Source organism: Lethenteron reissneri, chromosome 16 (assembly GCF_015708825.2).
Source record: "Lethenteron reissneri isolate LAM-NWPU_2019-01 chromosome 16, ASM1570882v1, whole genome shotgun sequence".
NCBI lineage: Eukaryota > Metazoa > Chordata > Hyperoartia > Petromyzontiformes > Petromyzontidae > Lethenteron > Lethenteron reissneri.
Genome location: NC_083794.1, coordinates 13,955,857 through 13,982,872, shown reverse-complemented (window position 1 = coordinate 13,982,872; position 27,016 = coordinate 13,955,857). Strand labels below are relative to the sequence as shown.

General features: G+C 54.1%; 1 protein-coding gene across 1 annotated transcript in view; it reads right to left on the bottom strand.

Annotated features, from left to right (window-relative positions):
- Positions 1-330: 330 nt before the first annotated feature.
- The window catches only part of TRIM2 (tripartite motif containing 2), a 36,289-nt gene continuing 9,603 nt past the window's right edge, over positions 331-27,016 (bottom strand). The window contains 13 exon segments of the mRNA XM_061552471.1: positions 331-648; positions 1,142-1,282; positions 2,147-2,217; positions 2,870-3,038; positions 3,538-3,705; positions 4,702-4,805; positions 6,087-6,220; positions 6,222-6,553; positions 7,955-8,263; positions 8,826-9,006; positions 10,261-10,412; positions 16,492-16,822; positions 25,644-25,852. Coding sequence (XP_061408455.1) covers positions 496-648; positions 1,142-1,282; positions 2,147-2,217; positions 2,870-3,038; positions 3,538-3,705; positions 4,702-4,805; positions 6,087-6,220; positions 6,222-6,553; positions 7,955-8,263; positions 8,826-9,006; positions 10,261-10,412; positions 16,492-16,822; positions 25,644-25,822 — 2,424 coding nt within the window. The 5' untranslated portion in view covers positions 25,823-25,852 and the 3' untranslated portion in view covers positions 331-495.

Genomic DNA, 27,016 nt, shown 5'->3' with positions numbered 1-27,016 from the left:
GGGTGTCGCTCCAAGTCCGGAGCTTCACGGAGACTCCGGGGTGGGGTGGGGGGTACGAGCGAAGGGGAGCGTGCGTGTGGACGAGCGCCCACAGGGTGTCAGACTTTGAAAGGGTGACAACAGATCAGCCTCCCAAAGCACCGTCCAGAGGAACACCGGGGAGCGTTCACAATAACAATAAATTAAATCAACATAATTCATGCCAGAGCTTGGAACCCAACGTAAGAACGCGAGACGACCGTAAACGAGATTAGTTTGATTATGACACGGCGCGTGCGGGGGAGTTTACGCTTCAACCCAAGATGGGACATCCCGCGACGGACGCGAGGGTTCGTCGGCGAGGGCGGCGGCCGATCCCGCAGGCAACACGGAGAAGAGATCGGCACACGCGCGCCCCCCCCTCTACGCCGGAGACCGAAGAGGCCCGCCCGCCGGCCATCGGCAGAACCGCTCGCGACGCCGCGCTGGGAGGAAGCGAGGAGCCGTGGCCGTCGTTCACTGCAGGTATCGGTAAATCTTGAAGCAGTGGTTGCCCGAGTCGGCGACAATGACGTGGCCGTCGCAGGTGAGAGCCAGGCCCTGGGGCCCGTAGAGTGGGTCGGCCGAGGTGTTGATGTAAGAGAGGAACGAGCCGGAGCTGTCGAACACCTGTCCCGCACGCGAAGGGAACACGCGCGACAAGTAGGGAACTTTTAAGGGCAGCACGGAGGGGCGACGGAGAGAGGGCAGGCGGGAGCGAGTTGCCCTGCAGCCTTTGTCACGAACATTGCCGGCTCCGCTCATGTAACAATCACAAGAATACGAATGCTTTTATGTCAATCCACTGTTGAATGAAGGCTTCTTCAAAGACATCTTCTGTTTTCTCTGTCTGTGTCGGTCTACACGAATAAATAAACCACGTTTGTTTTGCGATTGCGGAGGTTACCGATTTAGAAACAGCTCGTTGAACCCCTGGTAATGACGTGACGTCATAAGGCTCGCCACGTCATGACCGTCGCGTGGTCACGTGTCCCGTGATGTCACCGCTCTGGCCGAAGAGGCTCATCTACTTTTGAGATGGCACGGGCCCGTCTCCTCACTGGGCCCTCGATGCGACCGGTCCGCCCCACGCAGTGACGCGGCATGGCGGCGGCGGCATCACCTGTATCCGACTGTTGCCCCAGTCGGCCACGATGATGTTGCCCAGGGCGTCCACAGCCACGCCGGTAGGGGCGTTGAACTGCCCGTTGCCTTCTCCGTTGGAGCCGAACTTGAGCAGGAACTCCCCGTCTGAGTTGAAGACCTACGCCAGGCGGGCGGGAGGGAGCGAGCGTGCGGGAGTGAGGTGGAGTGGGTGGATTGAGCGAGCCGGGGAGTGTTTGGAGGTTGACGGAGTTGGTGGACGATTGTTTGAGTGGTGGTGTGATTGTGCGGGGCGTGTAAATAGTGGGGTGCACGATGGTGAGAGTAGATGAAGTGTCGGAAAGGGACAAGATAGCAAAACACAGAGGATGTTTTTCGTTTTTTTTTACCAATATCTAAGCAGACTCTGCCTATATATTTTGGCGAGAGTATCACACTCCGTGGAAGGAAAATTACTTGGGTTACTGATGATGGGGATGATATATTTGTAAGTGTTACGCACAAGAACAACAGTGAATGCAAACATCACCTGATCAGTAATTAGTTTAAGGGCCCAGAGTTGAAACTATTGGTTTGCAGACGTTTCTAATTTGAAGCATAAGACTCAATGATATCTGTGAAACGCTTCTCAGCTTTCTAGGCCTTCTAGAACATCGCTGCATTGCGTGCTCTCAGATGCGCTTCTGGGGCCGTCTGGAACGCTCTTACTTCCGATATGAGGAAGCCACTGGAGGTGTGCACTTTTAAATCTACATTGAAAACTCATTGTTAAAATTAGTTTTGTGTTTATTTTGATGTCCGTCCCACGCACCTTCGATGAGTACGGTTGGCTACGTATGGTGCGAAAGAAGTTCAACATACACACGTCATGATAATAATTTACAGTCACTCCGACACTACTACCTGTATGTATCAGATAATGTCATTGTCACATCCCGTCTCTGAACAATTAACGTGTTAAGTATTCTTGTTAAATCTAAAACTAATATGGATGGGGCAGTGTGTCGCTACTCAGAGGCCATACCTTGACGGAGTGGTTGTGGAAATCCGTGACTATGATGTCGTTGTTGCTGTTTACTGCGACAAAGTGAGGTCCTGTGGGGTAAACGGACGTCGTGAGGCTCAACATGAACAGCAGGGGGCCATGCGACAGGAAAGAGACGCCACCCCGAAGGACACCCCCCCCCCCGCCTCCTGGTACAATCCCTCAACCGAGCTTCCTTCCCAGTCCACGCTCCCAACAGCAGCCGAGCCACCAGTTGGCCAGGAGGACTTTGGCCACGCCCCATGGCTTCCTCCACTCACCGTGTGCCCGAGCAGAAAGAACCTGGTATGCAGGGTCAACTAAAGCAACGAGCGACACGTTTCTGAAATGCCGTCGTAGGCGTTGTTCTGACGTTGCCGAATGTGCTGTAAAGTTCTTTACTTTCGTGCAGCGAAAGCGACGGCTTTACCCAAATCAATGTCTACCAACAACACAAGGTCTATTGCCCGTTCTTTCTGGTGGCATTGCAGGGCAGAGAGAGAAAGACAGAGGGAGGCGATGCCCTGAAAAGCCTTGGTCGTGCCTTCTGCTCCGGACAAACCCGGGAGTGGTGGGGGGGGGGGGGTCAATTACAATCATTAGCATGGGGACAAGTCGCAATCGACCTTTTTCAAAGAACGCTACACGTTGGTGTCTTTGTCATGGTAATGGAACCCCGTGTGTGTCCGGCTCTGAGCGCCGCGCCCGTTTGCCGGTGGCAACCTGCAAACTGCTTGTCCCCGTTCCCCCGGCTGCCGAAGCGCGTCACGAGTTTGCCGCTCGGCTGGAAGGCCGTGACGCAGCACGCCTTGTTGTCCACCACGATGATATGCCCGTTGCGGTCCACCGCCACGCCCTTGGGCCCCAGCAGCTTGCCGGCGCCCAGCTTGCTCTGCGGGGGGGGAGGGTGGGAAGCGTGCGCGTGCACATGAACGAGCGTTTCCCGCGTTTTTTCTGGAGCCCCGTCGGCTCCGATTGTGACGGCTCGCGATGACACGGCGAGAGACGTGATCGGCAGGTTTCAATAGCAGCCGGCTTTGCGCGCGACCGGCAACGCGGAAAATATTTCTGAACTCGGAAACACCCCATGCGGTATGCCGCTCACTACCAGCTGCTGTCAACGTGTCCAGGTGTTCCGAGGTTGCGTGATTATGTCGAGTGCTAATTTAGGCCTCCCCCCCCCCCTCCTGTCATCCGCCTGCTGCAGTCGAGCAGCGATCCGCAAATATTCAGAGTCGGTTCGGAGAGTTTCACCGCTCGAGTTGACGTGGGCTCCTTCGGAACGTGGGCCACGGGCGTAAAACGGAGAGGACGTTCAATCTTCGGTGAGAAGTTAAAGGCCGCCCCGCACGGTGAGATCCGGTGGGGGGGGGGGGGGGGGGGCGTCTCACCTTGAACTTCCCGTCGGCGCCGAAGATGCTGACCCACTTGTTGTCGTAGTCGGCCACGATGACGTCCCCGTTGGGGTGGACGGCAACGCCCGTCGGCCGCTGCAGCTGCCCCGGGGAGCGACCTCGCACGCCGAAGCGCGACTTGAACGTCCCGTCGTTGGTGAACACCTTCCGACGGTTGAGAGGGGGGCGTCAAGTGGATGAGTGGTCACCGTGGTTACCGTGTTCACAGTAGTCACAGTGGTCACACATTGGTCCATGTGACCTAACGTGTTCAGTGGTCACAGTGGTCTCTCGCTCGCGTCTTGACTTAAATAGCCTTAAATGGAGCTACCCGCTTGCTACTGATCGAGGGGTGTAAGGAATACGTCGATGAGTCAGTCGTTATAAATATTCGTAACACGGTGCATCATATTGCTGCGCTGTGAGAATCGATGTTGTTACATTCGTGAATGTTGTATGCAACAGGCTCGCGTCAACCTAGCAGCCAATAGAAATGCTCACATTGGCCACATTAGACAGCGCGTTGCAGAATCCACCCTCTGGCATCGACTCCCTAGGGTCCCTCTTAGCAAAGCACCCAAGCGAGTCCCCTTTCCATCCCCACGTCTCCGCAGAAGCGGTCGATCCGATGCCGCCACGAGGCATGTGGCCCACTGCTGCCCCCTCCCTGCTCCCCGAGGGTCTCTGGATCAGAGAGCCTGGCGAGCAGGGTCAGTGCAGAGGAAGGCGAGGAGCCACCGGTACAGGCCCAAAGTGCCGTAGTCGGCATTCCCGCGTGTATTTTTTTTTTTACCAGGTAAGGCCCGCATGAGCTATACAGCTCTGTTTCAAAAGCGACCTCGCCACAAATGATAGCTCAACGAAGCGGCTTATGTGTACATTTATAGCAGCCAAATACTCGAAACACATGTTGACTCTAAAGGTATCATCCTGCTAAGCAAGCCTCATCTTTAGTTGCAGTCGCCTTTGGTTGAACTCTCAAAACAATCCAATGTGAGCAAAGAAACGACTTCTGCACCTGCTCGTCATTCTGGACCACATCCCTAAGTGTGTCAGCATGGGCCGCTGGTGGAGGTGAGTGTGGGGATTAGGGGTCGAGAGAGGGGGAGGGGAGGGGGTGAGGGGTCGAGGGGGGGGGTCAGGATGCGAGCAGGCCCTCACCTGCACACACTGGTTGTTGCTGTCGGCAATGACGATGCGGCTGTTCCCGGAGGTCGCGACCCCCTGCAGGTTCGTGAACTCTCCCTTGTTCCTTCCTTTGGTCCCTGCGGGAAGTAGACATTTCAAATTCTTCCTCGGACAAGGTCCTGGGGACCGCTGCTCCAGGGCAAAGAATCATCCGTTACTACAAATCAGGTCAAGTAGCAAGGTGATCAGAAAGCTTGGGGGGGTGGGGGGGGGGTCAGAGTCACCGCAGCTGGCACCGCTGTGATTCTGGATTCTAATCCAGGTTTTAGCCGCCCCGTAGTTAAACCGCATTCTCAAACGTAACGATCCGATGGTCTCAGTCCCAGTCACCATGGACTCCATACGAAATAATCATCACATTGAGTTTGGATTTGCACAACGTTTCTCTGTGGCAGGCAGTGTGTGATAGAAAAAATATCGCTTGAAGGGATCTCCGAAGTACTCTACGACGTCTCTTTCCTGTGGACCATTCTCTTACGTGGGGTGTTGGCACTGCCTTGGCAGAGTTCCTCATTCATTCTCCCTCTTATCAAACAAAACTCCCAGAGCAAAACTAGACCAAAAGTATAAAAAAGACAGAATACCGAGTGGCACGGATATCACCGAGCTAACACATTCCTGCGGAGGGAGCTGGTAGGAACGTTGGGTTGCTGGGTCAATGGCCAGGGTCAACGGCGGCGTGGTGTATTACGCAAATATGATCGACTGTGAGGGTGGGCACAAGCCGGCGTGAGTAGGTTAAACGTTGATTTTTATAAGGACACCACGGGGTGACCAGCCCCTCCCCACCCAGCCCCACCCATCCCACCCCCCTCCCAGCCCCACCCTCCCCACCCAGCCCATCCCCACCAAGCCCCTCCCCACCCAGCCCCTCCTCACCCTCCCCTCCCCACCCAGCCCCTCCCTCCCCACCCAGCCCCTCCCTGCACAACGGACACAATAATCCCCTGTGGGCTGGTGTGACCAGGAGGTTCCTACCAGATAAGCATGCCCAGTGGCTTCACAAATGGAGCAGAAAGCGAGCCAGACAATGTGAAATGTTTGCAATTTGAAGAACACAGAGCGAGAGCACGCAGGGCGAAGAGCGGCTGGTGAATACGACGTGGAGCGGAAGGGCGAGAGAGTGAAGCACCGAGCGCGAGGGGCGGTCACTGAATGCGGCGTGGGGGTGCAGAGTGACAACAGGGAGAGTGCAAGCAGCAGGGAATACACACGAAGGAGGGGAATACACACGGAGGAGGGGGATACCCCGGTTACCCCCCTCCACCCCCCCTCCACCTCCCCCACCACCCCCCCCTCCACCCCCCCCACCAACCCCAAACCACGTGGGCGAAGTTCCCAAGCGGCGAGCGGCTCACCGATGCGCGCGATGAGGTCGTCCTCTATGGGGTTCTCCTTCCGCCGCCCGGTGCTGTACATGCTGGACGGCCGCTTGAGGGCGCGCTGGCGCACGTGAGCGCTCGACGGCGCCGCGCCTCCTCCGCCGCCGCCAGCCTCCCCCGCCGGCGCCCGGCGACTTGCCCCGGCGGCGCGCCGCGTCCCCCGCGCCGGGCGACAGGTCGCTGGGCTTGAGGCCGCGCAGGCGGAAGGGGCTGCCGCGGATGTGCTGGTCGTAGAGGCGCAGCGCGAGCGTGAACTCGCCGTCGCGCGGCAGCGTGTACGTGAGCTCGTAGGTGCCGTTGCGGTTGTCGGTGACCTCGCCGTCCACCACGCTGCCCTCGGGCGTGCAGATCTCCACGGTGAGTGCCGCCGAGCCTGAGCGCACCAGCTCGCCGTCCTTGTCCTTCGTGGTGACGGTGACGCACGCCGGCTGCCCGACCACCGCCTGCGACGCCGCGCGTGTCGAGCGGAGGGGAAGAGGGTCAAAAGGGGTTTGCTGCGAGGTGGCAAAGATTCGTGAACGATTTCCTGCGCTCCTCGTTTCGATGAAGCGACGCCATTTAAAGGTTGTTACTCGATTCCTTCGTCGATTCAATGCTTTGGTGCATTGTGGCGAGAGGAAGCACATCCGGCAGTACCTGCAGGTGTACGTGAACCAATTACCTGACAACGTTAGCGCCTCTCGCCGAAACTAGCGGTTGTCGCGAGGTGAACAAGGCGATGCCGCCCGTCGTAATTGTACACCGACAGGACGGACGATTTGGAATTTCAATAAAAGATGATCGATCCTCATGCGCACTATTCAATGCATTGTTTCAGGAGCGTGTGAATCGCATCGGGCCCCAGGCAGAGTTGTAAGCGGGCGCTCTGTGGTCGTTTCTATGAAAATAACCAAAGTGACAATTTGCCTTCGGCTCATATAGAAATCCATGTAACATAAAAATGAATGCTCACTGAAGGTGTTTTATTCAAGTGGCTATAGATCTCATGCTGGGAGACTGGGCGTGGGGTGTCCTGTTCAGACTGCAGAGTACAAGAAATGGCAAATTATAAAGACATATCTGTAATGAATATCGTACGTAGAACATTTTTGGAGTCATCCTAAGAACAGGACTGGACGATGTCGTGGTAAATGGGATGACGGTAACCTTACAATAAACTTGAAAGGCTTTTTTTTCCTCATTAATAAAGCTTTAACTCACACGTGACAGCCTGGAACACACGGCCTGGGTCCATTACCTGCAAGATGAGAGCTGTGATTTATTTTGGCTTGCGGCTCCATTTAAATCACGGAGCCCTTTCACTTGTTTATGTTTTACTGTACTCTTTGTTTTCAATGTGTCAGGGTGAAGCGGTGGCACTGTGCTATGAGCCCAGTGACCTCAGCTCAGTACCCAGTGGTACTGGCCCCTGGGTCTCCCCCATTGGTCAACCGACACAGAGCAACTGTCAAGTTTGGTAAAACTACTCCTGTGCCCGACGTGCTTGGGGGGCCTTCATCCAGCAGTGGATCCACAATGGCCTCTAACATGTTTACAGCACCGCCATAGCTTATGAAGGCCATTTGCTGCCACCATATCAACACCTCCATCAGTACCACGATTTCCACTGCCACCACCACAATCTCCATCCCCATCACAATTATCGCCGCCACCACCATCGCTGTTGACACCGCCACCCATCACCACCACTAACAAACAGGCACCACTGCCACCACTATCTCCACCAACCACCATCACCACCTCCATCGCCACCGTTGACCCCACCGCCCCCACAAGAGGCACCACCGCCATCACCACCTCCACTACCACCACGGCCACCGCACCAGCTTCTGCTAGAGCCGCACCTGCCGCAGGGCGTCCCCGGTGGCGACGGTCTGGCAGGCGACGGCGTGCGTGGTGACGAGCGCGCCCAAGTTGAGCAGCGAGCGGCGCAGCGGGTCGGCGGCCTCGGCGCGGAACTCCAGGTGGTCGTTCTGCAGCGGGTGCAACGGGAAGCTCTGCTCCGCCAGCTGCGCCAGCCGCTCGCTCATCTGCTTGCGCACGAGCAGCACCTCCGTCTCGCCGCCTTGGCTCAGCGCCTGCGCCGTGAAGTCGCAGCTGCTGCGGATGTTGGCGCGGCCTTGCACCAGCGTGTCCAGCTGCGCCTGCAGCACCTGGCAGACGGAGCGGAGGGGCGGCGGTTTGGGTCGACGGGCAGCAGGTGCGGTGGCGGCCGGCGGTAGGGGTGGGGCAATGGAGGGAGAGGGGAAGAGGGGGGGCAACGGGGGGAAGGAAGGCCTAGGGCATCAAGACATCAGTGTGACGGCCGCCACACATTCGAAACCATTGGCTTTGACAGCACGATGGGGTGCGTCAGGGGCCGCACTAAAGGTCACCAGAGGTCGCCAGTGGCCCACAGGCCTTGCAATGAAGAACACCGGCGTAGAGTGCATGCTATTACTAATTATTATAATGAGCAGGCAAGTATCGTTTTGTTTTGCCAGTGAGGCCCGGTCGACTGGCCTTTAATGGACATCAGGCCACTGGGTGGGTGCAGGGTACGTGACTGAAGGAACTCCGTCGACTTCAGGGTTTCTTTGGGAGGGGGGAGGGCATAGAGGGGGACACGCAAACCACCCCCATCTTCATCCCGACGCGTTACCACGGCCCCATACAGTGATTGCGTCCGCTCGCCCCAAACCCACGCAGCTACGCAGGAAGTGGGGTGCCCCGCACCTTCTGCTTGGAGGTGTAGAGGCCCTCCGTGTCCGTGACGAGCGCGCTCTTGCGCTGCTCCAGGGCCTTGGTGAGGTCGTCGAAGGCGGCGCGGATCTCCCCGAGCGCCTCGTCCCGCTGGGCCAGCAGTTGCTTAGCGATCTCCGACACCATGCTGACAGCAGAGTCGAGCTCCGGCAGCCTGTGGTCACACGCGAGGTATGGGATGATGATCATCATCATCAGCCATGGTCAATCCACTGCTGGATGAAAGCCTCCCCACACAGTTCTGAAATGCATCGGACCGCCAAGCATCTGAACGCGAGCCGATTTCATCGCTCCATCTCCACGGTGGACGTGAATGGGTTACATGGGGTACCTGGGAAAAAATGTAGTCAATGGGGTACAAGTGATATATGGGACACGTGGGGAATGCGCTAAATGGGCAAACAGCGCCACGCGAGGGTAAATGCGGTACATGCGGGGTACGTAATCATAGAGGGGCATATGCTATCGGGTATAGGGGAGCCTGGGTCACGGGTTATGGGTCAGGTAGGAAACACGGTGTACAAGGTAGCAAGGCACGTACACGTGGACAAGGCAAAGAGTTTTTGTTGCGATTAAGTTTGTCGGAATGTTCCGAGAGCGGATAACGCAAAGCGGCGTCTGTGCTTCTCTGTGAAGCCGATACAGAATGTGGCGCCGTGGAGCCGCAGTGCCGCGCGAGCACAGGGCCCGGCAGACTCCGGAGTCTTCCGCGTTTAAAATAAAAACATCTCCGGCTCACGGCATTCACCCCCTGCGAGCGCCGACAACCAAGCACGAGCGCGGCCCAACCACGCGTGCGGTTGGTCACGACACGGATCGTTTTCTCACGAATGCAGAATTGTACATGGGGCACCACTGTGGCGAGATGTGACTACTTTGCCTGGTTTACAGGAGGTCGCGGATTCCATTCCGACCCTAACGCCTGCTGTATATTTGGAGTGTGCATGTTCGCCCCATGGTTGTGTGGCTTTTCTCCGGGTCCTCCGGTTTTTCCCTCCACATTTAGAATCACGCGATTAGCGTATTTGGCTGCTATAAATGCCCATATGATTAGCCACTTCGTTGAGCTACCATTTGTGGCCAGGTGGCTTCTAAAAAAGAGCTGTATCGCCAAGTGAAATAAAAATAGTTAAAAACAATTAAAATAAAATAGTGTATAACGAACAAAGAATTCTGGATGTATATTACATTTTATCACACGGTTTAACGCCACGTGAAGAAAACTTAATGTACGTGTGATCAATTCTGATTCCTGAACAGATCCCCCCCCATCCTTTGTAGAGCAGCGATGAAAGGCGACCAGGGGGGGGATTGCGCTTTGGTGGAATGGGGTGACGTCGCAGAGGGCGGAGAGGGAACGGGTTCGGTGCGGAGCTGGGAGCGTAGCGCGCGGAGCGGGGAGACTCGCCTGGCCTGCACGAGCTCCACCTGGCCCTGCAGGGACGCCTTGTGCTGCTCCACCACGTCCTTGAGCAGCACCGAGGGGTGCTCCAGGTGCTCCGCGTTGGTGCAGTCGTGGCACACGGCCGTCTCGCACGACTCGCAGTAGAACTCCATCACCTGCGCCCAGACACGCCACCGCCGTCGTTCAAAACTCGTGCCTTTAGAACTGCCGTCTTACGCGTTTAGCTTGTTGTCCTTCCCCCCCGCACCGCCGATTAGCACGGTTGGCTACGTACGGTGAGAAAAAAGTTCAACGAACGGTCACTTCTGGCATGGTCACCACCATCATCATCATCAACCACCGACAGGCATCACCAGGCCCACGCGCACATCTCCTTCGCGAACGAAAAATTAAAGACACGAGCCGCAGCGGTGCGATTGTGCGACTCCTCATTAAACCTGTGCGTCTGTCACCAAAGTAAACTTCCTCATGAATAAACGATCGACGACCCCGAGATGTTTAATGAATGGGGAACCAAAATAGACCTTTCATCTCGGCTCATGTTCGGGGGGGGGGGTCCCTAACGGAATGCTGTGTGTCTGAGCGCGATTCCCAGCTTCGACACCCGAGCCATCTCATGCAATATGCAGCAGCAGCAGCAGCAGTGGCAGCGTGGCCACGAGATGGCTCGTAGAAGAGCCCCTCACTGCGTCATCAATGGCCACGGCAAACAACAAAAACTATCTTTGACCTTTTCACACACGCATTTGTGCGTGCGTACGTGTGCACGCGTACAGCCCTTCTGTAAAGGCACTGCTGGATGAGGACCTTCCCACTCTGTGCAGGTCGTGGGGGTCACGAGGTCACGCTAGTCAGAGCCGGTAGGTGATGGCAAGCGGCAGAGGATGCTGGAGAGTAGGACAGTGGATCTCGCATGCACTGCCCTCCGATGACAACGCAGCCCCGCGGCAGCTTATAGCACGCGCTTTATGCGTGGCGATCCCCCATCAAAGCACCGTCCAGGCTCAAATGTGCGGAGCTTCTGAGATGCGACGAGATCGGGTGCAGGTCGGGGTGATTTGGTCGAAGGCTTCGGGCAGCATGCGGTTTGCGAATTGCAGACGTGGCGTCTTTCTCTCTCTTGTCAGCCTCTCTCGCTTTCTCCCTCCTAGTATATTATACCCTTCCCCCTCACTGCCTCGTGATCCCTCCCACAGCAGACTCTCCAGCTCATGAATAAACACGCTCAGTATCTTACAGTGCGCGTACGTGAGAGCCGTCGGTTAGACGTACACGCTGATGTGTTTACCCTATCAGCAGTATGTCTTTCTGTTTAGATTGTAATGTCCAACATTAAGTTCGCTCAAAACATTGAATCACTACTCATTCAAATACTAATGATAATTTACAGCCCTCTGTCAATACACTTCTGGACGAAGACCTCCCAAAGCCGTGTCGATCGATCGTAGCCGTTGTTTGACCATGCTTCACCACTCTGCTCAGCCCGTGGGATGGTGAAGTGGTCCAGATGACACTCGCAAATAATAACAGCAGTGGCCAGGAATCAAACTCAGGTCGCCAGGGTTCAAGCTCAAAGCGCAGTGTGCTAACCAGTTGCACCACCGCTCCGTTCCACTCATCCATGAGTTTACACGCACACACGTTAAAATATAAAACACGTGGGGACACGTGGTGAGCAGCAGACAGTGTTGCAGCAGAATCCATCGTTGGACTATACTTTCTATGGCTCCCTCGCTTCACAGATCCGCACTGAGCAGCGCAGCCAAAATAAACCCCACGACCTGAACGGCATTGGGGAGCCTCCCACCCAGCAGAGAGCTGCACGTGCACAATGTGTGCATATCCTGACGCGCTGTAATCCGTGCGAGAGCCGAGCGTTTGTTAAACACCTGACGATGCCCGATGCAATCTCGAGCAAAATGTCATAAAAAATGTTTGTTAACAATTTTGCTTGCTTTTCAACATTCAGCCGAATTTGCCAAAAATAAACAAATCAATGGCCAAATTTGGCGACGTGACAACTCAACTGCCGGGCGGTGGAAGATTGACGTTCTCTCCGACACGATCGACAACCAACAAAGAAACTAATTACGAGAATGCAATTCACGTGAGCGGGCACCGTCGACACATTTGTCCGCATCACCGCGGCGAGGGGGGGGCGGGACTGCACCCCCGCGAGCCGAGCGTTGCAGCAGCGTCTGGCCTACGGGATGAAAGCGGCGACGGTGATGTCATGGCACACGAAGCGCTGCGGCTTGGCAGCAGCCGGCGAACCGACCGTGGCGCGAGCGATGCCACACCCCCACCGCACCACCCCCCTCCCGCCCCTCTGCCGTGCACCGCAGCGGCGGCGGCTCACGGGGACGCGAGCACGTATCCCGACTGTAGCGGTCCCACGAGGCCGCTCGCTCAGGCGCGCCAGCGGACCGCGAGCACGCGGCCATCGATTGCCTTCGGCGGCGACGACCTGCCAGTTCCTGGAACCAAGGGTGACCTCTCCCCTCCCCGGGTCTCCCCCACCAGCTCCGCACGCAGCGGTCGCTTTTCATGGGGAAAAAAACCACACCGTCCGATGCGGAAAATGATCCCTTTGCCGCCGTAAGCTCTTCGTGGGACACGCAAACACACACAGGGGTAAAGCCATTTCTGTCGTCAATCTGATGCTGGATGAGGGCCCCCACCCCACGCTGTGCGGGTTGCGGCGCATTTTCATTCGTCCATCTTTTGTGCTGCGCCTGACGGTGCGGGTCGGTCAAGGTCAGGGCACGGATGTTGAAGCCGCGGCAGAGTACAACAATGGAGTTAAGCTGCGTTGCTGACAAAGCAGCTCCGGCAACAGCACCAGCATGGTCGGTCGGTCGCCCGCCCGCACACTTCTTGGACGATGGGTGACGCTGCACGGCCTCTGAGACGTGGTACGAGCGGTGTTGGTTATAAAACCGCCGTGGAAAATGCAGCCGAGTTGCACGCGAGGGGTCTCTGGGGAGCTCACAACAATCGCCGTGCCACAGGGGTGCGGCCACCTTACTCCCCTTCGGACTAAAAGCACTGCAGGAGCACCGATGTATGGGGAGTCCACAATGTCCCGTTCCTCCTGGGCTGCATGGATTTGCGTTGTTTATGAAGCATTTAAATTGTTCATCATCGTCGTCATTATCATCATCGTCACCATGATCGGGGTGGTGGCTATGCACGTGGCCAGTAATCCATCACTTTGGAGGCAGCGAAGGTTGGTGGATAGCACAGATGTTGCGAGACTCCCTTCCCGTGGGCGTTGAGGTGCCATACCCTGGCTCGCCAGGTGAAGGCAGTCATATAGAGTAAAGTTTAGACGAATCTCCATCTGTTCCATCTGTACGCAGTAGTATCGCCCCTCGCACGCATGTGTTTTCTACGGACACTCCAGTTTCCTTCCACGTGTATTCACACTCATTACCTGAAAACATTTTCCTATATAGAGGACCGCAGAGCTTGGGAAATTGTTGGTGCCGGCTGCTACCTTCCACTTTGTCTGTGGCTCCTCGCACCTCTGAATCGATCTCTCCCTCTTCAAGAGTGAGCAAATACTGTGCGCATTGCAAGTTGAAATTATTAATATTATCCACTGCTGGATTAAGGCCTCCCCATGCCACCGCCGTCTCTCAAGGTCTTGTGACGCCACAGTCCTACCACAGATACGCTTGCCGCCCTGAGCATTCCGCACCGACCGGCGGGAGTGAACGATGGTCAATTAACCCCAACGACCCGCACGCCGCGGGCAAGCGCTCATTCAGCAGTGGCTTGAGAAAAGGCGCCACACATGCACAACGAAGAACACACGCGTTGCTCATCACGCTGGAAAAAGCGGCTAATTTTCACGCTCCATGGAATGCCAGCATAGTGGTCGTGGTGGCACAGTGCTGTAAGCCCGGTGACCTAGGTTCGATTCCTAGCCACGGCTACCATCAGTGGCGAGCGATATCCTAACAAGTTCTGGGCCGCTCCCCCCTTCACCAAACCCGCACCGATCGCCGCGGTGAAGTACGGCCACATTAACATCCGCGGTGAATGACATCAGGCACCCGTGTGCGGAACTTCACGGCACCGCTATCCATGCTAATCTGACGTCTCGGCATCTCTCGTTAGCGTCGGGGCTGGCGGGCTGGCCGGGCGGGCGGGCAGGCAAGTGGCAGTGTTAGTGCGTCGTCACCACAAGTGCTGGCGTGCAGAGCCGCTGGGCTGCGTATCGTGGGCGCGGTGCTCAAGACTCGCATCTCCGCATTGGTGGTGGTGGGAAGGCCCAAACGCTGAGCTGAGGCTAGAGGTTTCTTCAATGCCCATCGTCATCATAATCACCATCGTCGTGACCGCCAAATGTAAAGGCAAAGGTCTCCCATTCATCCCACAAAGGCTGTCAAGGCAAGTGCTGTTAGCAAGCACCAGTTAAGGTCAGCTAGCTGCACAATGGCGTGGTGTGGGGTCTAAGCGCAATGCGAAAACCATTCACACACCTGTTCTCCACAGCTACTACACATAAATCACACGCACGCACGCACACATCGTGACCACCAGTAACACTCTCACCGTCACTTAATTACGGCTTGCGTCATTGTCATATTCCCAAAGTGAAATAAAAACGGAACACTGAGCCCGCATCAATAACGCCACTGTTGCGCAAGGTCGCTTGAAGCGTAACATTTTTCCGAGAAAAATCAAATCGGTTCGATACGCAGCCCCGGCCTCACTGCGCCGACGGGCCCACTGCGTGCGCGAGGCCCAATCACGCACACGCCCTCCGTGTCCTTAATCGCGGGCAGAGCGGAGCTTTTCATTGGACAAAGAACAAAAATAAACCCCGCCTCTCTTTTTCGCTGGAAAGGCGGCTTTGCTTAAGCCACCCCTTGTGCTTAACTCTTTCCCGTTCCAATGACGTACGTGTACATCGTCAAAACGAAGCTGAAAGAAAAACCTCGAATAGAAAAACCCAAACCGAAGCTCGGCTCCGGCTAGGCCACGCAGCAGGGCGTGCAGCACGGTTTGGCGCCGGCTATCACGGAGCGCGGGGGTCGCGTTGCTTCGGTTCTCTGTGGCGGGTACAGCGTCTTGAAAAACAGCGGCGCAGCTACGACGCCTCTCCAAGAAAAATGAACGCCGAGCCGCTCGAGCGTTCCGAGATTCGGCGGTGAACGGGACGACCCGCCCTGCAGCTTGCAGACGGCTCGGAGCGGGAAAAGAGTGAACAGGTCAAGGGTGCAGGATGCAGCGGCGGCAATTGCTTTGCTCCAGCCACCGCTGGCGAACGGGCGGCCTTCCCATTAGCTGGAGGGAACATCTCTAGGAGGAGATGTTTGGGCCTACTCTTCCACACCGGCCACATGCCTTGGAAGAGAATGCACTTGATTTGATTGGGATAAGGTGCCAGTCGCCTTGCTGTGCGTGTTCTTTTAATGAATAACCAAAGGCCAGGCTTTGTGCAGTTAAAGCTCACTTAAGTTGACGCTGATATGCACGCTGCGTTTTCCGTTAACTCGTAATAAGTCCTCTATTATTCTACTTGAATTTGCACTATGCCATCGTGCATTGCTTTGGCCTGTTTTTTTAATATTGCACTGATTAAGTTGTTGTTGTGATGGACAGATTTTGAAGGAATGTTTCTTTGTTTACGAGTTGCTCCTCGAATTCTCTGCCAGCTCTCCCTTGTACAAGACAACTACCGTACCTTCTCAGCCTGCTATTCGCCAAAAAATTACGTCGTAAATTATTATGGTCGTGATGATGATGACGACGACGTTGCTACACATGTTTATGATGAAGGGTGATGTTGACCATGATGATTCTGATCATTATGATGGTGACAACGAGGGTGAAAAGGATGATCACAGCAACGATGATGAGGTGGGGATCATGACGACGATGGTCAGGAAGATGATGGTGATGATGGTAGGTTTGATGACAATCATGATGATCATGATAGTGATTATAGTGGTAAGGTGCAACGGCTTGCCACTTCACGGTGCGATAGAAACCGCAGTTATTATTATTATTATGGCTATTGAGCAGACGATGATGATGACACCGACGAATGATACACATGCACGTGGAGGATGACGACAACCGATGACTGTGACGTCAACAACGACGGCACAAACCCCGACGGATCACAACGCTCACTGCCGCGAGTACGCAACCACAAACCCTGGCGAATCAACCACCGCTCCAGCACCACCAGCGCCGCCGCCGCCACCGCCCCCTCACCTTGCCCTGGTGGTTGGGGCAGGAGAGCGGCTGTCCGATGACGACGCACACCACCCCGCCGGGGACGCCGCCGCCGACGCCGCCGCCGGCCCCGGGGGCCGCGCCGTCTCCCGTCCCGGCGCAGCCCGCGACGCCGGGCTCGCCGGAGCCGGCCACGCCGGGGCACGTGCCCGCGGCGCCGTCGCCCTGCGTGCTCAGCACCTCCATGAGGTTCGTGATGAAGAAGTTGTTCTGCAGCGCGGAGACGCCGCGCTCGGGGAGGATGGACGTCTGGCGGCACACCGGGCACGACAGCGTCAGGCTCTGGGCTGGGATGTAGTTCTGGAGGCACCTGGGTGGCGGAGGGGAGGGGAGACGCGGGGGGTGGGGGGGGAGAGGAGGGGTGTGTGTGTGTGGGGTGGGGGTGTGTGTGTGTGGGGTGGGGGTGTGGGGTGGGGGGGTGTGTGTGTGGGGTGGGGAGGGGGCACAGGAGACGCGCGCCATGGTTTAGCGGCACGGCGGTGTCGCTCAGTGCGGCAGTGCCCATCGCTCGTCATGCCACGGTTGCTTGTGTTGCGAATCGAGAGGTGTCACGAACGACTCAATCTCTACCCTCTCTGAAGGGGCCATTTCCCTGAACATGAGCTTCCGATATCCGGTATCTTTGAGTCGCAAGGTGGTGGCGGTAATGATCAATGTGATGGTAATTCTCCCCTTTCATGGCATCACAATTACAAATATCAAACCGCACAACCAAAGTGTAAATCATTCACGGTACGTGACATCGCAAAACGAGCGGAACTATTGCCTGACGCGTCTGTGTGTGTTTGTTGTTACGGTTCAACAACAACGAGGAGTTTACCGTGGATGCGCCTGAAAGAGAGCAAAACGACCGGACGAGGGAGACGGTGGGACGCGTCGCTGGGTTGGGGGGTGGGCTATGACACGGGGGGGGGGGCTATGACGCAGCTCTGGGGCTTCGATGAGGAGCACTCAACGAGACGCGCTCCCGCCGGCCCGCGCGGGCCTCACAGCGCGTGCCTCGCACGTCGCGGTTTGGGTCGGCGCTCCCGACAAGTCGAATTTGATGAGCGCGTAAAGCGAAGCGCCGAAATGCGACGCCCTGCGGTACCATTAGAAACGTCCGCCAAAGGCGACGGAACTCGCGCGCCGTTTGTGCTCGCACGATCGAAACTAAAATTAGATAAAAATGTTATTCATTTCAGCAGGAAGGGCCCAATGAGCTGTTGAGCTCTTGTTGTTTCATGGGAATCATGCGACGGTACAGATGTCATCCAGCAAGAGATCTTCGTTACAATCATGGTTACATCGGTTGCGATACAATCAGCGAGTATCGTTACGTGCTGCTCATCGCACAGGGATATAGAGAACTGGTCAAAAACGTGAAAAAAAACCACGACCACATTCCGTTACAAACTAAAATAAATGAAGGGGGGGTAATAAAACATCATTTAACAAAGCGAACACAACCAGTGACCGGGAACTGGAATTGCGGTCCACACAGACTCGGGCTCATGCTTCTCTGCCGATTATTTATGGCAGCGATGTCTACGAAGGAACTTGGGTTTCAGGAGTGAATGGAGGTCTCGCGGTCGACGATTGAATTCCCAAATCTCAATGTGATCGCAACTCCCGCCAAACATCAAATATTATTACTACCGCAGAGTTTGGCCAAATGGCCAAATGCAGGAGCTGCTTGACAAAACGGTCTTCAGCCTCAGCGATGCTTCCGTGAGTAAGACATTTACAATAATTGGTTCTTTACCCTTCTATCTGGCAACAAAACTGACACCTCTTTACAAGGAGTCATGTTTGCATAGACCGCAATACCTGCAGTCATAATACAAACAAAAGAACATAACTCTGATAATGTGCACTGTCCTTGAAGTTGATTGGTCCACAAAAGCTGTCTCGGGTGTGGACCAATCAACTTCAAGGACAGTGCACATTATCAGAGTTATGTTCTTTTGTTTGTATTATGACTGCAGGTATTGCGGTCTATGCAAACATGACTCCTTGTAAAGAGGTGTCAGTTTTGTTGCCAGATAGAAGGGTAAAGAACCAATTATCATATTTTTACTGGCAAATGAGGTTCCCATAGTGAAGACATTTACAATTATTACTTGAGGCGGGAAAAAAACGGTGGAAATATATTTTATTCCAGATTTGAAGTTTTCGTGACTGCAAGGATCCATACTATTTGGTTCTTTCGGTAAAGTCACGTAGGTGAAAAATAATAAATAAATGTAAATGAAAATTTTAAATAATATATATTTATTGGTCTTGAGTGAAATACACATGTTCAAAGGCCGCATACGATAAAATGCCCTAACCCTTTCTACTGACGTAAACATCACTTATTTGAGCAAAATAATAAATGTGTTAACCCAGCGAATAAAGGAGAGGGAGTGAGGGGCATTGGAGAGGGGATCGTGATCAGAAGAGACTAGTAGCCACAGCAAGAGATGTACTGGACGTTGTGCACCAGGTGCAGAAATATATTAAGGGTCACCGACCCCAGGAAGACCCGTCTGAAATTAAGCCTTGCGAGAGCGAGCGAGGAGGGAGCGAGAAAAAAATGAAAGATGCAGGAGACCTTTAGATTTGACAAGCAGGGCAGACCTCTGGGTGGCGTGAGATGTGGGAATGAGGCAGAAGGCCGGGACCGCCTTAGGGCATTGCCGTGGCGGTGGCTAGAGGCGTGGTTCAGCAGGGGGAGGGGGGGGGGGTCAATTTAAACAAAGCCAGCGGGACCGTTCAGTCGTCGTGTGTCCCTTTGACGAAGAGGAGAGGCTCCGAGTTGCCAATCCTGGGCCCTGTTAAACCCCCGTCCAGCTGCGGCTCCTCGCAAAGCGACGGCGGTGGCAATCCGCCGTGGGCGCGAGGACGGCCGCTTGGGTTTCAGAACTACTGCGACGCGCGCCTTAAAACAAGAATCGGCAATGTTAAACGCGCAGGCGAGAGGATCGAGACCGCGACCGGCCCTCGTTCCTGCGCAGCGCGCGCCGTGCCGCTCCTTTTGTGTCGTGGCCGGGAGCGGCAGAGACGTCGCTCCGCCTTGGCTGCCGCTCACCCACCCCCAGCCCCCGTGGACTGGTCTGTAATCGTACGTTCATACGTATACGCCAACCGTGCTAAATCGGAGGTGCCGGGTAAGGACAACAAACTGAACACAAAATTTCTCTTCCACCTCCTCTCCCGCCCTCCACTGCCACCCCCCCAGTCATCCATGGTTCCCGGTCAAGTCCAAGCCCGAGACGTTCCTCCTCTTATCTACCAAAGGAATGTCTGCCTTTCGTGTCTTCGAGGAGGTGTCATCAAATCGCACCGTCCTTTATAAACATACATCGTCATTTGTCAGCTCGTCGAGAAGAAGAAGTTTCATTCAGACACTCACCAAAAACTGTATTACAAAAATTACAGAGTCGGATAATAAGCGACCGTATCTCAACAAGCTGTGCATAAACGGTGGGCACGTTGATTACACAGTAAGAAAGAGGCAGTCGGTCATAGGCAGAGGAGAACAGCAAGGCCTTAAGCCAGGTGCAGGGAATCGACAGCACGGATGGCAGAGTTAAGGGTGTTCCAGACGATGAGGGCGGCAGAGGAGAATGAGTGACCTCCCACTGAGCAAAGGTTGACTGGGGCCTTTGACAGGAAGCCTTGGTCGCTCGAGCAGAGAATGCTTGGAGGGAAGTTGAGCGAGATGAAAATGTGGGGGGGGGGGGGGGGGGAGGGGAGTAGCACGAGGCAGAGAGGTAGACATGGCCAGAGCAACTTCCGCAGATATTCAATGCCGCCATATTGTGATGATGAATGGATTCGTGCCGTGCAGTCAGCTACACGGCGTAATGCAGTAAAACAGTGTAACGCATCGGAAGGCTGCACATCAAACGGCGTGCACATTAACCACGTCGACGCTGGCACATCCGCGTCAACGGCGGATCGCGGAGGTCCGTTGTAATCCGGGCCACATTACGCGCATGGTGATGGAGAGGGCACGGGTGCAGCATTGGCTGTGCGTCTGGTGATCATGTATGCGATGGGAAATTTAATGTAGAGCGTGTGATGTATTGGTATAGTGTGCGGCGTAACGCATTGTCGCGGGTGGCGTGGTTAACGCACACACAACGACGCAATGCATGAACGCTGCAATATACGTATATGCCTGCTGCGTGCACACATTGGGGAATACTCCATTAATAGTAATAATAATGTACAGGCCCTTTGTCAATCCCATTGCTGGATGAAGGTCTCCCCACGCCGTGTGGGTCACGGGGGCTGCTTGACCATACTTCACCTCGCTGGTCAATGCAAGGCTGGTGAAGTGAGCACGCCCAGAACCGGTTTGGATATCGCTCACCACTGCTGTTAGCCACAGTCTGGAATACAACCGAGGTGGCCAGGTTCATAGTGCAATGTGAAAACCACTGCGCCACCTTTCCACCCAAGGTATTATAATATTAATACGTATACATTCGTATACATGCGTATTGCTACACATGTGTATTGCTACACATACGATGTTATGTAATTAATGGGCAAGAACATTAGCCTGTGTGATGACAGTATTTTGTCGAAGTTAAGAGTCGGGCAGCTCTCAGATTGTCCGGGGCGATGGGCAGTGCAGGCGGAGTGGGCGCAGCTGAGCACAATGCCATCCATTGAGCCGGCAAAGCCTCAACGAGTCTCAAGAATTTGCTTTCAAGGAGCGTCCTGCGTTGGAATGTTTGGCCAATGAGCTCCATGAACGACAGCACCGACATCTCCTGCAGCCCCATGCCTGCAACACCTGGCAAGCACCGATGGTCACATGTCTACTCCTCTCCGCACTGATGCAATTCATTGCTGCATATTGTGTGTTGCCTATGTTAGGGTTAAATGTTAAAGGAACCTTGTTGTTATTATTAGAAACTACAACACAGGCTGAATGCTACTTAGCATTTGGGATCGGATGAGATCGGGCACATTCAGGTAGGCAATGAGATATATCTGAGAATTCAATTCAACAAAACACAGACCCTTCCAGGAACATTTAATTAATTTCTCGGAATTGGAATACGCTGAACCAAGTGAAAACAATTCAACATTTAATTTGTTAATAGACATTAGTGACCGGGCTGAGATTTCAGAGCCAGGTTTAATCGTAGATGATTGCCCCGACTCAAACCCAAGGTCACAGTGTTATTGACTCACTGCTGCGACACCGAGTCAGCCACCTAAGCCACCCGGTCACGTCGTCGAACTGGGGATATCAAAATATAATCTTCATGAGATGGCTGGGTCTCTCCCCCCTCTCTCTCTCTCTCTGTCTCTCATGCAGCCGACTCCGCACACATGATAGAGCAGCGAGCCAGCACCAAACGAGATCCTGGGAAATCCCAGGCTCCCACAAGAGAGATTAGATCGGGACAAAATGTGCAGTGTTTATATTGTACTCTACAAGTGGCTGACCTCACAAGCGTCGTCGTCTCCCGCCCTGACAGAGTGCGACTCCCAAAGGGCTGCCGCATTCCCTGCTTCTCAAAAGTGCCCCCCCCGTCCCCTTCTTATTTCCCTTTCGCCCCCGCCCCCCTCGCAAGGCAAACATCGCATGGAAATCTCAACGGGAAATTTCGGCTCCGCTGGTCGCATTAAACATCTCGCCGTCGAACGAATACGGCGGTCACCGCATCGCGCGGCGCTTTGAGACGCGCTCCTGCGGCCGTCTGGAACGCTCTTCCTTCCGATATTCGGAAGCCACTGGAGCTATGCACTTTCAAATCGTCAAGATTGAAAACTCATTTCTTTAGAACTGCTTTGTGTTTAGTTTGTTGTCATTCCCCCACACCTCCGATTACACGGTTCGCTGCGTACGGTGCGAAATAAGTTCAACATACATACATACAACCCTGTCGCCATGCGATACAATCATCCTCAATGCGATGCGTTTTCCTGCTCTTCCTCCTCCTCCTGAATATCAATGAGTTGGTCTATCACAGGGTTCGTCAACCTTCCGCGCTATACTGGTAACCCATCACGGTCCACGTTTGCATGAGGTAAATCTCAGCTCAAATGCAAATTAAGCTGTTACGCGCTGCACGCAGCCCGATGGTTGAAACACGCTCCTTAATAAAAGGAATTGGCCAAACATCTCATTGCAGGAGTCTCCTCAGAAAGACAAACAGCGAAGCTTTTACTGGGTAACGAGACAACGCGACATACACACAGCGTGGAGCAGGCCTTCATCCAGCAGGAAACCCACGCAGGGTTGTAAAAGAATGACACCATTATTCTGTGATCATACACGCGGAATTAACATTCACGAGTTTCAAATCCAAGCTTTCCTGACCGACTACTAAATGTTATAACAGCACAAACATAACTAATGTACAGCCCTTTCTCCATTCACTGCCGGATTAATGCCTCTCCATGGGCTGTTGGGTCGTGGCTGTTGTTTGACCATACTTCACCACGCCGGTCGGCGCGGGTCTCGCTCGCCGCCGATGTTTGCTGCCGACGTGAATCTAGCTCTGGTTGCTGGCTTCGTAGGGCGGTGCCCTGACCCTATCGGAGGTTCAAATCGTGGGCAGCTGTGGCCTCTTTATTCGTCGCTCACTCTGTGAGCAATGGGCGCTTTATCTTTCCGGGATTAGTTCTTACCGAGATGTTTTTGTTGAGTAAATTGTTAAACGGGCCGTACTAGTGAAGGGGTGAAGAGGTGGCGCAGGTGGTACGGGGCTTCCTGGATAAAGCCTCGGCGAGGCGACGTGAACCTAGATCATCAGGTCACTGTGAATCCTTTTGAAATTAAATTTCCACGTCTATTTTAACATTTCCCCAAAATGTCACCGTGAAATGTTTTTCTTTTATTGAAACGGATTGCCAAAAAAATATATGTGCCCTTTATGATGCTACTGCTACATGAACGGTTGGTTTATTAAAATCGGTTTTCTCATTCTCTATTTTCATCACGATGCCAACGCCAGACGCTCCCGCTTGATTACGAGCCAAGCACTGGCACGAGGCTCTGATCAGTGATCAAAGGGCAACGATATTGCGTCTCAGTTGCTAATCCTCAAAAGCAATATTTTTTTAAATTATTCCTTCACATCAAAAAGACGGCCTGACAGAGAGAGACAAGTACACACAATGGTAGGCTCATACGTAGAAAACATTCGATAGCAGGGATTCCAAAATGTCATCTTCAAATGCAAAACACGCCCAAAGCAGCCATAACATACATTGAAGAACAGCAACATTTTTCATGGAATATGAATTTTTTTCAGGGCAGTTTTTATTTAGCTCGGAACGCCCTCGTAGTTTTCTCAAAACTATTTCTGGATTGGAATCTTTGACCAATGTTTTGCCAATTCCCTGAACGACGAGTGTTTAATCAGAACTGTACTGTACATGAATAATGACAAGGTAAAGGCCCAGCCCCGTAACCACTGGCTCGTGCCACCGCTGGTGGAAGGAGCGCCTCTGCTAGAGGGAGCTCTATGGAACCCCTCTCCATAGTGTGTATTTGGCCTACTCTTCCACGCTAGCCACACATCCCTCGGGATAGGTGGGAGTACCCACACTTTACCCCACCACGTGCGCCCTGCCAGGTGATCGTGGCGAACTCATTGACACTGCTGAAGAAACGTACCCTGGTGTTGCGGCTGTCACGCGTGGAGGGAGCAGCTTGAATAATGTGATTGAAATCAAGAACTATACTTCTATGAACAGCAATACATGATTCCGAGCGATTACACGAGAAACGTTAACAACGTACGCAATGGCCGCCCGCACACAATCGGCTACCGCCTGCATCGGTCCGTGCATCAGATCGATACAGGGGGCGCCACGGTGGCGAGATGTTAATTCCCTCGCCTGGTATACAGGGGGTCGTGGGTTTGATTACGACCCTGACGCCTGCTGCTGTACATTTGGAGTTTGCATGTTCTCGTGGTCGTGTGGATTTTTCTCCTGGTCCTCCAGTTTTTCCCTCCACATTTAGAATCAACATGCGAGTATATGGCTGCTATACTTCCACGTGATAAGCCACTTTGTAGAGGCATCATTTGTGGCCAGGTCGAGCAGCCTTCGATCTCACGCGTCCGTATGCCTCGCCTCGCCGCGCGCGACACCGGGCGATGGAAACGTTAATCCCGCCACGCGCGCGCCGCCCAGGCTCACGGAAACTCGCCGCGCTGCCATGGAGACGAGCGTTTGGAGAAGCCACGGAGCTGATCTGTATTCCCCTCACTGCGGCGAGCGGCACCGCTCGCCCGCTCCCCCGCTCGCCCGCTCCCCCGCTCACCCACTCCTCACTCGAACGCTCAAACGATCCACCCCTGTCCACTCAGTCAGCCACTCACCACGTTTGTCCGCTCGCCTCGCTCGGTCAAAAAAATACAAAATTTATTTTTTATCTTACCAGGTAAGCTCCGCCGAGCTATGTAGCTCTTTTTCAGAAGCGAGCTGGCCACAAATGATGGCTCAACAAAGTGGCTTATCATCGTGTGGAAATGTAAAGCGGCCAAATACTCGCCGAAGCTTTCCGGGATAATAAACAACATTGTGATTTGTTACGTAACGCGTCGCGCGCTCCCGGGGCTATTCCCTCGTCCACAGCTGGGGTCGCAGAATGGCTGTGCCCCCTGGGAAGGAGATGCCAAGACACATAACCATCTGTAACAATTCATGCCACCCTGCGATTCAACACAATTCACGGTAGCAATTAAATTCAAGAATCGATTCGTTTTCTTCTGTTTTTTTGTTTTGTTTAGGTCTCGTTTATATTTGTGTCGTGTTTATTCTGCCTCGTTCGCACAGTTTTACTCGGTCCATCAGCCGAAACGTTATCGTCGCCGTACAATTCGCGCAAGCCTTAAATGATCGATCCCAACGCGCGTGTGTATATCGTGAGGAATTCAAATCTGATACCTTCTGCAAATTATGAGAGAGGCCATCACAACAGGTACATGTGTTCGAATGGAAAGAAGGCAAATCTCCAATCGTGCCTAAAATGCATGTAAAATGCCCTCAGCCTCGTCTCAACAACCCGCTCAAATCATCTGAACGTGTGCTTGTAGTATTGCTCGTCGTCCAATCAGGCGCATATAACGAGCGCAAGGATTGCTTCCAAACCGGACGGGGGGGGGGGGTACGGGGTGTGAACTTACTTCTCGCAGAAAGTGTGCAGGCACGGCAGGACCTTGGGGTTGATGTAGCGCTCCAGGCAGATGCTGCAGATCAAGAACTGCTTGTCGATCTGTCGCACAACGGGGCTCGAGCTGCTGCTGGCGCTGCTGGTTCCCACGGCGACCCCGTCCGCGCTGCTGCTACTGCTGCTCGTCGCCATAGTCCGTCGTCACGGCGACACCATCCCAGCCTGACGGCGCGCCGTCGACGCGCACGCAGAGACAAAAGATCGGCCGTATAAATTAAGATGAAGGTTTTTACAGGCCGTCGAGGCAAGCGCTGTTCGCGAGCGACTATGAAAGCCGGCACGGCGCACCAGGGGGCGGAGTGGCCAACACCACACCCGGCCCCACATGTACGCAAACATACACACTGACACAGTATACCTTACATCGGTTCACGTAATCAGACACGATGAGGTCAAATTAGCCCTTTGTTTAACATTTCTATGAATGAAGTCGTGAGAGAAAAACAAACAGCGGCCAATTTCTCCACTTAAACGTAGACTGCGGTTGAATGTCTGCCTCCAGTCTACGAAGTGTCTTGACTTTCGCAGTCATCCCTGCGATGTGCACGTCTCGGCATCCTGTTCAGCACCGCGAGAAGAGCACTGCGTTTAGACAATCCATTATTTAAAACCGTATTGCAACACCGTGGATTTCTATTGCATATGAATGTGACCCGTATCATCCCAATATGCTGTACAGAAAACACAGGCAAGGGCAGTCAATGGACTTGCAGAGGAGCAGGGGAGCAGACAACACGGATAGCTGGGGGAGAGGAGTTCCAGACCACAGGGGCAGCAGAGGAGAATGAGCGACCCTCCCACCGAGTCTTACTTGCTGGAGCGTAGAGTGAGGAGGGGCGTAGAGTGAGATGATAGGTAAGAGAGCGTGTGGAGGGGAATAAAGTGAGATGAGAGGGGAGAGGTAGGAGAGTGCGTGGAGGGGAGTAGAGTGAGATGAGAGGGGAGAGACAGGAGAGTGCGTGGAGGGGAGTAGAGTGAGATGAGAGGGGAGAGGTAGGAGAGTGCGTAGAGGGGCGTAGAGTGAGATGAGAGGGGAGAGTAAACTGATCTGGGATTTAGTTCATCAACTAATGAGACTTCTTGACTAACTGTCCAGCAGGCAGACTCTGGACAGGAAGGCCTATAGGCTAACGGAATAACATAAATATTATTTTTATGGCAAAACACAATTGTTTATAATTTGTTTGATTACACTTAATCAGAGGTGTGGACTCGAGTCATGTGACTTGGACTCGAGTCAGACTCGAGTCATGAATTTGATGACTTCAGACTCGACTTGGACTTGCATAACAATGACTTTGTCCCACCTCTGCACTTAATCCTCCA